Source organism: Rattus rattus, chromosome 3 (genome assembly GCF_011064425.1).
Source record: "Rattus rattus isolate New Zealand chromosome 3, Rrattus_CSIRO_v1, whole genome shotgun sequence".
In the NCBI taxonomy this organism is placed as follows: domain Eukaryota; kingdom Metazoa; phylum Chordata; class Mammalia; order Rodentia; family Muridae; genus Rattus; species Rattus rattus.
Window position 1 is genome coordinate 36,974,037 of NC_046156.1, and position 13,023 is coordinate 36,987,059.

The 13,023-nt window shown below is 39.8% G+C and overlaps 1 protein-coding gene across 1 annotated transcript in view; it reads right to left on the reverse strand.

The window, feature by feature from the left end:
• Pde5a (phosphodiesterase 5A) overlaps positions 1-13,023 on the reverse strand; it is a 137,620-nt gene that overhangs the window by 17,627 nt on the left and 106,970 nt on the right. Inside the window, exons 15-18 of the mRNA XM_032897379.1 lie at positions 12,740-12,827; positions 9,045-9,145; positions 7,152-7,229; positions 5,102-5,165 (exon numbers count right to left, since the gene is read on the reverse strand). Coding sequence (XP_032753270.1) covers positions 5,102-5,165; positions 7,152-7,229; positions 9,045-9,145; positions 12,740-12,827 — 331 coding nt within the window. The remainder of the gene's footprint in view (positions 1-5,101; positions 5,166-7,151; positions 7,230-9,044; positions 9,146-12,739; positions 12,828-13,023) is intronic.

Here is a 13,023-nt window from a genome sequence, read left to right on the forward strand (position 1 = left end):
TATTTTCCTCCAAATTGTCAAAAGTTTTATGCATGGAGTCAGTAAATTCCTTGCTCTTCCCCAATAGTCTGATCAGTATAAGGAAATATATTTATCTCAGCACATTCCTCAAATAGTTCACACTGTGGATTTTTACTGCTCTCCAACCCTTTAGGAGGCTCCAGTAACTATAGGTGCCAGCAAGTTGGAAAGTCTGCTCCAGAAAAATTTTAAAAATTCATCCTTATACTTTATTTTCTGCAGAGCCGTTCCTGGTATCACAGTCTGTGCTAGTCAGGTTTTCTTGAAGGAATGGAGCTGATGGAAATTATAAACTATTATATATACGCTATATTTAAATGGCATTTATTAGTGTGGTTTACAGACAGGTCTGTGGTATAAAGAGTCCAACAGGGGCTGCTTCCCAAGAATCCAGTATTTGTTCAGTCTACAAGGCTGGGCGTTTCAGCTGACCTTGGGTCTCTGTTGGAACACTGAAGAGGTAAGTTGCAAGCCAACGAAAGGAAGTCTCAGCAGTAGGGGAGATGGACTTGCCAGCCAGCATGAAGGGCACGCAGGCAGAAGAGAAAAGGCCTCCTTTTCCACATCCTTGTCTCTGCTCTGCCACCGGAAGGTATGGCCCAGATTTACACTATGCGTTCTGAACATCAAATGATTCAAACTTAGGGAAAATCTTCCAACCTCACATGATCAGATTAAGAGAATCCTTTAAAGTCGTGCCCAGCTCCTTAGGATTTAGTTGACTCCAGATGCAGTCAAGTTGACAACCGAGATTAGCCATCACATAGAGTGTTTGAGTCTGGTGAATTTCTCTGTGACATGTTTTTATTTTAAAATGTTTTATAATGAAGTTTTAATTATAAGAAGTCTTTTATCATGATGTTGTTTTGCAAGTAGATCTGTCTATAGATTTGGGCAATTTCTGTTTCAAGGACTTGGGAAAGAGTGCTTGCCTAACATGTGCAAGGCCTGGATTTCATGTCCAGTACCAAAAATTAGACAAATTAATTAATGAAATTACTGCTTTTTATTTTAAAGATTATTTAGTTAATTATATTTTTATTTATGTGTGTATCATGTGCAGTGGGTGTAACTTCTGGAACTAGAGTTAGAGACAGTTGGCAGATGTAGGTTCTAGGACTTGAAGCCCAGCCTCTGAAAATGTTCTTACCAGCCAAAGCTATTTCTCTTGACTAGAAATTACAGTATTAATGCCAGAAAAAATAAATTAGTCTTTCTCACAGTATTGAAGTTGTTTCCATCTAAATTAAGTATATTTATTTTTACTTCCATTGTCAATTTATTTTAAGATTTCCATTTATTTATGTATCTATCTATGTATCTATGTATGTATGTATGCATGTAAGTATGTATGTTTGTATGTATGTATATATGTATCTATGTATCTGTGTGTGTGTGTGTGTGTGTGTGTGTGTGTGTGCATTCATGTACCAAGATGTATGTCTTGAGGTCAGAATATAACTTTCAAGAAGTAAAAAAAAACAAAACAAAACAGATTTAAGGAATTTATATCTACTAAAACAGTTCTGTAGAGGGTATTAGAAGGAATATTTAAGTCTGAAGGTAAAATCAAACATTCTCAAATGGATACAAGGAATAAATATTCAGGAACAATTAACCAAGAAGCATAAAAAAGCTACACCATAACAAAATAATAGGAATTATCAAACGCTGTCCACGAATAACTTGAATTAATAGTCTTGGTTCCTCAATAAAAAGGCACAACACAAAGTAACAGATTGGATTAGAGAAAAGTAATCCATCTTTGCATTGTCTTTGAGAAACACTCCTCAATATCAAGGCTATCACCATGGGTGGGGGAACAGTCCAAACAAAACTAAGAAACAAGCAGGCATAGACTTCAAATCAAGGCTAGTTAGAAAACTAAGGAGATTTCATATTGATATTTTAAAAAACATTTACCAAGAGGATATTACAATTCTAAACATTTACATGCCAAACACATGGAAACCTCACTTTATAAAGGAATCATTATTAGATTTAACATCATAGATTGACCCAGCACAGTGACAGTGGGTGATTTTAATATTCTCACCAACAGACAGGTCACTTAGTTAGAAATTAAAGAGACACTTTAGAGTTTAATGACATTGTGGTGGTTTTAATATGCTTGGCCCAGGGAGTAGCACTATTTGGAGATGTGGCCTTATTGGAGTAGGTGTGGCCTTGGAAGAAGTATATAACTGTGGGTGTGGGCTTTAAAACCCTCATCCTAGCTGCCTGGAAGTCAGTCTTCTCCTAGTGGCCTTTAGGTGAAGATGTAGAACTCTCAGTTCCTCTTGCACCATGCCTGCCTCATCACTGCTATGCTCCTTCCTTGATGATAATGGACTGAACCTCTGAACATGTAAGCCAGCCCCAATTAAATATTGTATTTATGAGAGTTGCCTAGGTCATGGTGTCTGTTCACAGCAGTAAAACCCTAACTAAGAGAGACATCATAAATCAAGTCAGACATTTACAGAACATTTGTCTTAAACACCAAAGTGTACACTTTCTTCACAGCACCCCATGGAACTTTCTTCAAAGCTGACCACACATTAGGACACTCAGCGAGTCTTTAAAAATATAGGAAAAGTTAAATGGCATCCTTCATCTTGCTTGATCATAAAATAATGAAGTTAGACAACAAAAGAAATGGCAAATAGTATACAAACTCATAGAAACTAAAAACACACCACTGAATGACCATTATGTCAAGAAGAAATCAAAGGAAATTGAAAACTCCCTACAATAGAATGTAAATGAAAATGCAATATACCGAAGTCCATGGGAAACCACAAGTGCAGAACCAAGTAAGTTTATAGCATTAAATGCCTACATAGAAAAAACCAAGACAAACAACAAAAAAGGAGAAATTTCATATCAACAGTTAATTGTACACCTGAAAGCTTTAGAAAAAAAATAACAAATGGTACCAAAAACCAGTGGGAAGGAATGATCAAACCCAAGGATGAAATTAATAAAATAAAAATATCAAAATAGAATACAAAAATAGAGTGAAATGAAATGAAGAGTTGGTTCTAAAAGCAAACACACAAACAAACAAAAACTTAACACATGATAAACCTTTAGCCAAATTCACCCCAAGCCAGAGAGGATCAAATGCATGAAATTAGAGAATAAAGGCCTAAGCTACAGCTGAGTGGTTACGAGCACCAGTTGTTCTTGCAGAGAACTCATTTAGCTCCCAGCGCCCACATGATGGCCCATAGCCACCTACGACACCAGTTGCCAAAGATCTGAGACCCTCTTCTGACTCCACGGGCACCAGGGACGCTCATGGTACACTCATACCATCACTCAGACGCATAAAATAACTCTAATTTTAAAGTAGAAAAGGAAAAAGTAAAAACGAAAAGGGAGACAACAAACACTGAGAAAATTCAGAGAGTCCTAATCCTATATTTAAAAAATCTGTTTTCTACCCAACCGTAAAACCGCAAAGAAGTATATAAATCTCCAGACATATATGACCTTGTTAGCAACACTTAATTGAGAAGAAAATAGCTTAAATAGGCTTATAATTTCCAATGAGATGAAAGTAGTAATTTAAAAAAATATCTCCCAATTGAAAAAAGACCAGAGCCATATGGATTTAGAGAAGAATTCTACCATATACTCAAAGAAGAACTAACAGCAACATCTCTTAATTATCCTGTAAAATAGGAACTGAAGGATTATTTCCATTTTTTGAATAAAGCCAGTATTACCTTGATACCAACACCAAACAAACACTCGACCATAGCAGCAAATCATATATGACGAACACAGATGTAGTAATTCTCAGTAAAACACTTGCAAACCCAATACAAAAACACTCAAAAGAATTATCCACCACGAACAAGCTAGCTTCATCCAAATGACACAGGGATGGTTTGGCTGGCATAAATCAATAAATGTGATCCACCATGTAAGTAGACTCAAGCATAGAAATCACATGAACATCTTACTTGCACAAAAGGCCTTCAACAAAGTGTAAAACACCTTCACGGAAATGTCCTGAAGAAGCTAGAGATACGAGAAACATAAAAACAATGCACTAAAGCCAACGGACAGCAAACCCAGAGCCACCATCATCCTAAATGAGGAGAAACTCAAAGCATTTCCGCTACAATTAGGAATAAGACAAGGATATCTGCTCTCTCCACTTTCATCAAATAAAGTGCCTGAAGTCTTAATTAGAGCAATACTAGAGGAGGAGGGAAAGGGAATATAAGTAAGAAAGAAAGACACTAAAGAATTTTCATTTTCACATGACGTAGCTCCATACATAGAAAACCCTAATGGCTCTAACAGGAAACTCCTGTAATTGATAAATACATTCAGCAAAGCAGCAAGATAAAAAATTAACTCGCAAAATCAGTAGTTTTCCTTTATACAAACGGCAAACATACAAAGAAAGAAATAAGTGAAATACTTATACAATAAAAATCTTAAGACATTGAATAAAGAAATAGAAGACAATACCAGGAGAAAGAGATCATGAATTGGTAGGATTAATATTGGGGAAATGGCCACCTACCAAAAGAAGTCAATAGATCCAACCCAATTGCCGTCAAAACCCCAACACTATTCTTCACAGAAATTAAAAAAGTAAACTTCATATGGAAGCAAAAACAAAACAAAAAAACTCAGCATAGTTAAAATAATCTGAAACAATCCAAGAGCTGCGGAAGTATCCCCATTCCTGATTTAAGTTATGATTTGATGGGGTGTGGGTCAGGATCCATCCCAGGCTGGCCGCTGAACTCGGCAGTGTTTCTCACCTACTCCTGCTTTCAGAGGTGTGGAAGATTAAGAATGCTGAGTGCTCAACGCTGCTACTTGGGATGAACAACACCAGTGGCTGAAGTGGCAGAGGTGGTAGCAATGAACATGTATGTACCTTGTATGAAGCAGTGCCACTTAATCATTAAAACACGTGATGAGGTACATGCCTCCATCTAACACAGAAAGGAATGAAAGTCTATTTGCTTCCAAAGCTACCTTTAGGCAAAGAGATTTATTTCTGATTTTGACTTTTTAGTTTTGCTTTGATCACCACCAAGCAACATACCCGTTGTTGAATAGGCCAGGGCTTAGTAATGGCGGAGAGATCACAGGCAGTCATCAGCATTGCCCTGTTAAGGGAGAAAGAAACCCCCAAATCTTGTGAATATTTATCCTCAATAAGTTGTTACTGATAAAAAAAAAAGTTAAATTAAAACCTGCTTAACAAGAGAACACCCAAAATTTGAAGACCGAAGAACAAACAGTATTTATTTGGGAACCTGGCTGTTGGGACTGTGGTACCACCTCCCTGTTTTGCTTGCCCTGGGAGTTGCTAAAGTTTGTCCTTGGGATAAAAGTGAACCTGCTATCATTGGTTTTTCCACATTGATAGTAAGATGAAGTCATACAGATTAATCAGAAAGATAACATTGCTCATATTAATGAGGACAGTCCTGGTTTATAGTGGGTCACCTGAATTCACCCAGCACCTGCAGGGCTTTCTGTGTGATAACTTTTGCATGGTAGAGCAGTATATGCTAGAGAGTCCTTTTCTGTTATGCTGTTAGCCTTTCTCTGATTATGACTGTGGGAACTACCCAGCCCCCAGGCTCTAACAATGTGCCTTGGAATAAAACAACACAGCTATAAAAACTACCTTTTGGGGCACAGGGAGGGTCTCATATATTTTGAGAGGACCTCGAATTTTCTATGCAGCCAAGATGAACTTCAGCTTCTGATCCATCACCAAAGTTCTGGGATTACAGCTGTGCTCACTGTATCTGTTTTATGCACTGCTAGGAATTGAACCCAAGCTTTGTGACCACTACAAAAGCCTTCTAGCAGCTGAGGGACACCCCTAAGCCCAGTGTCTGACTTCAGCACAGTCTTTCCCTGAGTCCTATTCAAATGTCTAACAGTCCCTTTACATTGTTTGAAGAAATAGGCAAAAATGCTATTCATGCAAAGCAGACCATTGAGGTAAAGTATCATCTGTTCCTCTGGAGATTTTCCACCTAAGCACGGTTCTCTACCCACTCAAGGCTAATGTTGTCATGTTCTCTCCAATACTAACTCTCCCAGAGGAATGAGCACATTGGAGGTATTTTAATCACAGTTGGAACCCATGTCCCAACGGATTTCAACCATGCTTGCCAGTATAACTATGCCTGCCAAAGGTGATGGACCATTGGACCTTGATTACAAACTTCTCTCTGAAAGAGAAAACTGGCTCAAACTTGGAGCTTTGTGGCATTTCTCTCTTTGTTATTACAGAGTGCATGCTAGTCACAGGAGCAGGCCCACGCATGTCTAAGGTGCTATTCTGAAAGATAAGTTGCTGTTAAGGAAAGCATGATTGTATAGATGAGTCAGCCAGGTGTTTATATGTCGTTTCTTTTTAATTTACGTATTTGTTTTGTGACTAAGCAATCTCAATTTGTTTTTTAAAAATGTCAACATCGTTATTGTCTCAACACTATCTGTAATTCTGCAGGACCGTTAGTTATTGACTGTCGTTTTGTTCTATTGTTTAAGGCAGGGCCTCAACATTTATATCTCTGGGTGACACTGAACTTGTAATAATCATTTTCCTTCATCTTTCCAAGTGCAGGGACTATGGTGCCTTCCTGGTTCTGTTTTACTGATACAAGTTATTGCTACGGCAAAGACAGAGACTAGTAGCAGGAGAGCGCTCATCCACAGCTAGAAGACGGAAGGAACTGCTGTACTGAGATAGAAACACAAGTCCTCTTGAGGGGTCCACTGGAAAGCACTGCTGTGCCACGAGAAGTGACCTTTGCAGGCACCGTCTTGTTCTCACAACCTATAGGATGTTAATTTTTCCATTTCCGTTCCAAAGGATGGGAGAAATGAAGCGAACACTAATCCTTGAGCCATGAATGCTCCACTTCCCCACTGTACCCACCAGTCACCCTTCAACAAGGCAGCTGTCCGTCTCCTTCCTCGCCAGTGACCGCATTCAGCTCTTTATACTCCACCTGGGAGCAGTCAGCAACCTCGAAAGTCATTACACATAACAAACGATCCCTATTAATGACTGCTCAGAGGAAATTAACCAGGCAGCAAAGCTTGTGTGGACAGTAAAGGCAACTTACAGAAACAACTCCTTTTGAAGAGGATCTTCAAAACTGAATTGATTTTTTCTTATAAGTTCAAAAAATTCTCCTCGTCTCCTTAAAAAAAGAATTAGAAAAAACACAGTGATTACGGTGAGACCGTGAGTCCCCCAGCTCTTCTTCCCGTGATCTACAAGACTTGTGGGATTCCCTACTACAGGAAAACCTCTACTGTCCACATCTCAGAACCCAACAGCGAAGCTTCATCCACACTCAATGTCCCGCCTTCAATGTCCTATTGTTTATAACTAATGGCAATTTCAGATCAGGAAAATTTTTTCTTTAATTTTTAAAATTATTTAATTAACTTTAAATTATTTAATTAACTTTAAATTATTTAATTAACTTTAAATTATTTAATTAAATTTTTAAATTAAAAAATAAATTAAAAATTATTTAACTATTTAATTTATTTTATTAAAAAAACAAAATATTGTGTGTTAGCATTCTGTCTAAGCTCTACCCCACAGTTACCAGGCAGCAGCCAGGTATGCCTGACACTGTAAAAGATGCTGCTTGCTCCCTGCTCACTCTCTTGCTCCCTCTTGTTCTCTCTTGCTCTTCCCCTCTTCCCCTTTATTTCCTCTCTCTCCATTCCCATCCCCCTTCTCTCCACATGCTCATGGCAGGCACCTCTACACCTCTACAGCTCTACAGCTCTACAGCTCTACACCTCTACAGATCTATACCTCTCCTCTCCTCTCCTCTCCTCTCCTTTCCTCTCCTCTCCCTCCCTTCCATCCCCCCTACTACCCTCTTAACTCCCCTCCCCATGCCCTGAATAAACTCTATTCTATACTCTACTGTAGTGTGGCTGGTCTCTCAGGGTAAGGGATGTCTCAGCATGGGCACAGGGGCACCCCCTTTCCACAGACCTCCATAGAACATATCCCCCCTCTTTATATTTTTATAAACACATCAGTGTGAGTTAGAATGTGTTATCATGAATGATTTAAGATCTCCTAAGCACAAAGGGGTAAGCGCGTCTAAGATCTCTAATTCAGTCACATCTTGCTGCAGATTAAAAGAAGGGCAGTGACGATGAGACATGCTTTGGAAGGGAGGAACAAGTTTTAGGAGTATTTCCTGTCACTCCATGGACATGAGTCCCCAGTGTCTCTGGAAAAGACCTCCTTTGTACCCAGCATCAAGTATCTTGAGAATCAAGACCAAACAAAAGATAAACGGCCATGATAAAACGGACCGTGTATGATTAACTATTGAAGTTCCACACAGAGAGGAGAAACTCATGCGGCATAAAAACGGGAAGCCTATGCAGACTGGGATGTTCTTCAAGTTCTTTGTGATTTTGATCCGTACTCTGAAATTACTTTTCTACAACCTGAACTTTGCTCTATTTTCTTCTGTTCTGATTCCCCTTAAACTGACCCAAATTTCAAGGAAGCAGACACATATACATTGGTAGACACTGAGCAGTGGATGTGTGTGTGCCTGATGTAGATATTCAACTTCTGCGTTAACACTCACAGTTCTACATTAACATTCCTGAAATCCGGATTGCTTTCACTGTCCTTTGCCTGCCCCCTGAGGCTTGGTGGCCATATAAAAGAATCATGAACAGGCAGAAATTAGCAAGTGAGGGAAAAGAGGTAGATAGGGAGCCTTTGGAACCCACCATGATGCCTCAAGGGAGTTTCAGAGACAGCAATACTAGAGCATCCAGCATAGCCTTGTGCTAGCATTTGTAGCAACACAAGTGCAATGGAGCAGGCTCCTCTGGCCGCCTGTTTTTAAAAACTGCCAGTCTGGTAACAACTCTGTCAGGACGCTGGCTTCTATAAAGGCTTCCCAGTGTGGACATGAGAATGTCTTCAAGACTTACTTCAGAGGGTGTCATTTCTTAAAACTTACTTAATGTACAGTGCTAGGTCAGTGGCTAAAATTGCTTGCTTGATTATTTTCAATGTGGTCTTATATTCTTCAATGGAGAGGCCACTGAGGATCTGGTTGCCCTTTATATAAAAAGAGAAACATTGTTAGTGCTCTACCCACTGTAGCGGCTGTGAAGAACAAACTCTGAAGCTACAGTTCTATGACGGAAAAACCAGCCTGGTATTCTGAGCCTGCTTGTTTAAAGTCTATGCTATTCTTCCTGCTCATCATTATCCCACCAACCCAGCAGGGAAGACAAAAACAGCCACATGACCTTATCCCTGCCTCTGTACATGTGTGTTTCTAACTCATAACCTCCTTGAGACCGAGTTGAAATCTAAGCACCAAATACGTATGTCCTTTTCCTTTGAGCAGGTTAAACTCAAATCACATCAATGACTGTGAAGAACAGAGTTGTGAAATTTTTAGATGATTGATTAGAGGCAGTCCTCTGTGACTTCTGTAACAGACTTGGTAACATTGTTGCTTCATATTTATACACCGTAACCAATACTGAGAGTCCTAGCCTGTTCCTTAATATGACAACATAGATGGTTAGCAGGCTCAGTCAAAGGTTCTTTACTAGTTGGTGATCAAAGAAAGACCGGGCTCCAGGGTCTGTAGGGAACACCTAAAAGGGAGTAACCCATATTCTGAGAGCAGCTGAGTCCTTCCCAGGGAGCACAAACGCGTGTGTAATAACAATGAAACAGAGGCTGTGAATTGGCAAGTAAGCAAGGAGGGTAAATAGGAGGGTTGGGAGGAAGGAAAAGAAAGAGGAAATGACGTAATTATATCACAACCCCTCCCACAAAGAATAATAAAAAATGATGCTAATTTTTCCTTGTAGGTCATGTTTCCATATTAGTAAAATACTCTTCTAAACAAGAGTAGGGGGGCAACCCATGTCTACATCCCTGAAGGGTTTTGCTTCATAACATCCTGTATTTTTGTCTGCAATTCAAGACAGAGTAGCTCTTTGATCTTGAACTAAACAAAGCACAAGCCATTCCGAATACATTCAAAACCTGTGTAAACCCAATCATACAGCTTTCTAAGTCTCAGAGCCAAGAGGACGCTTTAGAAGTGAGATCTGGAAGCAAAGAATGAAGTCAGGGAGCTGGAACTGATTTGCTCAGCTGGAGGAAAGGAAGGGGGCAACGACAGTGATTATCGGGTAATGAGAGTCTAAAACCAACATGGATTGAATTAATGACCAGAATCTATAATTGCAAACACAATCGTTATTTTAAAATATTTCATCATTTTAGATTTGGGCCAAATGAAACTATTCAGAAAACTCCTGATGCCTTTACTTATTTTTAAGAGAAGACAATTTCCAATAGAAACCGAAATGTCTCTTTTGATACTGCACTGTTTTCCTCCAAAGAGCAGAGTCTGCATATTTTTTTAAAATTGTGCTTACGAAGATAGAATATATGGACGGCTTTTATGACTTAAGCCAGCCAAATGTCCAACCAGATTTCTTGTGTGTTATGCTAAGCAATAACATAGTAAATAATAATTTATACATTATCTAACAAAAGAAGTACGATAGGAAAATATTTAATCCGCCTTTCTAAAGATTAGTAATTTATTTCCTTTGGAACTGAACTTGAAATAAGACACCAACAGGACATTTTTAAGTTGGGTGTAGTAGTGAACTCCTGTAATCCCTACACGTGGGAGGTAGAGGCAGGAGGATTATGGGCTCGGGACCAGCTTTCAGCTATTCAGTGAGATAGAGGGCAGGTTGGGGTAGATGAGCCCATGGGGTTTTGTTTTTTCTTTAAATCTACTCCCTCCCCTACCGAAGAAATAAATAAAAAGTTTTAGCTGCAGAGCATTTTCCCAAGGAAAGTCCAGATGTTTCTACTCTAGCATGCATATGTTTCTCTAGGCTCGATTTTGGAAAATTGTACACTAAAAATAACATAGTTTATGGGAAACATGGGGTTTGGGCAGATCACTGAAAACCTATGCCACTTTGAATGAGAGCACAAAGCCAACCAAGAGAGGTTCTTAGAGGTGAGTTGACCCAGAAGGCCTCCAGGCTGCCCCCAAATGTGCTAGAAGCTTACAAGAACAACGGGAGAAGGTGCTGGACTGTGAGACATGAGGCAGTGTGGACAGGAATGGATCAGTAAAAGTGAAGCAGTGCCCAGAGCCTCACATAGCCTGGATACGAGGGTACAATGGCCTCACTCCTCAAATACTGTCTTAATAATTCCTACAATAACTTACATGTTATTCCCATAATACAATGCGTTAAAATTATACGAATCACATATCAATGAGGTCACACGTGTTATTGCAAACCCTATTAAGTCTCCTATAAACTTTCATAGGAGGCAGTCAAACATGTTGGGTAACTTTTTTTAAAACAGTGTTGGGGGGTCTAACCTAGTGTCTTACACATGCAAAACACACTCTACCCCTGAGCTGCACCCCTAAGCTGCAAGCTTCTTAGCTTTTTAGTCACACCAAGGTGTTAGGGAAGAGGTAAAAAGTCCCTTTGTCTCAAGTAGGAGAGAGAGACGCTGTGTATGTCTTCTGTGATCAGTGAGGAGGCTGGCCACTCTGTAGCTGTTGTGGGGTATCCCCACAATGAGGGTGCTCTGCAGGGACGATGACATTATCGTCACCTACCAGGCACAAAGAGTGGGACACTCAGCAATAGTCTCTTAAGAATGGCCAGACCCCCTCTCTTGCCTCTCTGCTTCCTTGTTCTCTGGCTGGAGAAGTAGGAAAAGTTACAGAGGCTTAAGAATAAGGAAGAAGAAGAAACATAGAGTAAGGAGCAGGAGATGTGGGCAGAAGCAACGAAGGAAGAAATTGAGCTCATAGTGTGAACTATTACCCCGAAGTGGCCATTTTGGCTTGCAGCATGAGAATGGTATATTATATTGGCTAGCCCTAAAACTAGTGACCATAACGTGCCTCCCTAGTTCTCCTCTAGCTGGGAAAAAACTAGACTCGAGCCCAGCAAATGTGAAGACATCATGATAAAACCTCAGATTGTGCATCATGCACTATGACTGTTCAAGGTAATAGTTAAGAACTGTCTGCTTTTTTTTCCTTATACAATGAACACAGGTAGACAACACATATGTGAGCATGTTGTTAATGCTATGCTCGTTAAATGTGTGTTTATGTAGCAAACCGTATCATGTGTTTTCTTACATTTACAAATATTCACTTAGCCAAGTCGCCCAGTAGCTTTCTCGTTCCTTAACAAAATGGTTTGTGAGCAGCTAGAAGCTCCAATGAAACAGAGGTCTGGGAGCACAGCCTGCCAAAGCTCCAGGTTAGCAGGCACAGGGCCTCGGGTTCAACCCTGGCATAGCCAAAAGGAAAGAAGAAACAGATACTGATCTGTATGCAACCCTTCATCTGTTGAAAAAGTTAAGCAGCAGCCCTAAAATACCAGTTTGTTTTCCAGTTTGGATTAAGTAAAGGTCAGTAATCGAATTTCCCTCGTGGGCAACATTAGATCGTTTTTTACCGTCCAGAGAAGTGAAGCTGTAGAATGTTTGGGCTATTCCTTCCTTACCCAAAAAGGAGTAGAGAATGTTCAAGAATTTATGATGCCGGGAATAAGTCCAAAACCTAAAAATACGACTGCATGTATAAAGCTCTCTTTTGAAACTCACAACACTAAATGACATACTTACTGGGCTGTTTAGAATCATCAAGCACTGGTCGAAATGGTGGTGCTCCATGATGGAGTGGCAGTACAGCTGGGCCAGGGGGTGTTCGCTCCTGCGGGTCAGTATGTCGGAGAGAGGAAGGGAGAAAGCGTTCCTAAACACGTTACTTCACCAACTCATTATTACTCTTCACTGAAATTATCTCAAAAGCAAACTCATAATTTTCTCCCCTGCTGAGGAGAGTGGGGGGTAATCTCTCAGAAATAAATACTGCTGTAAACTGTTTTCAAAGATGCTGCAGTCTCACT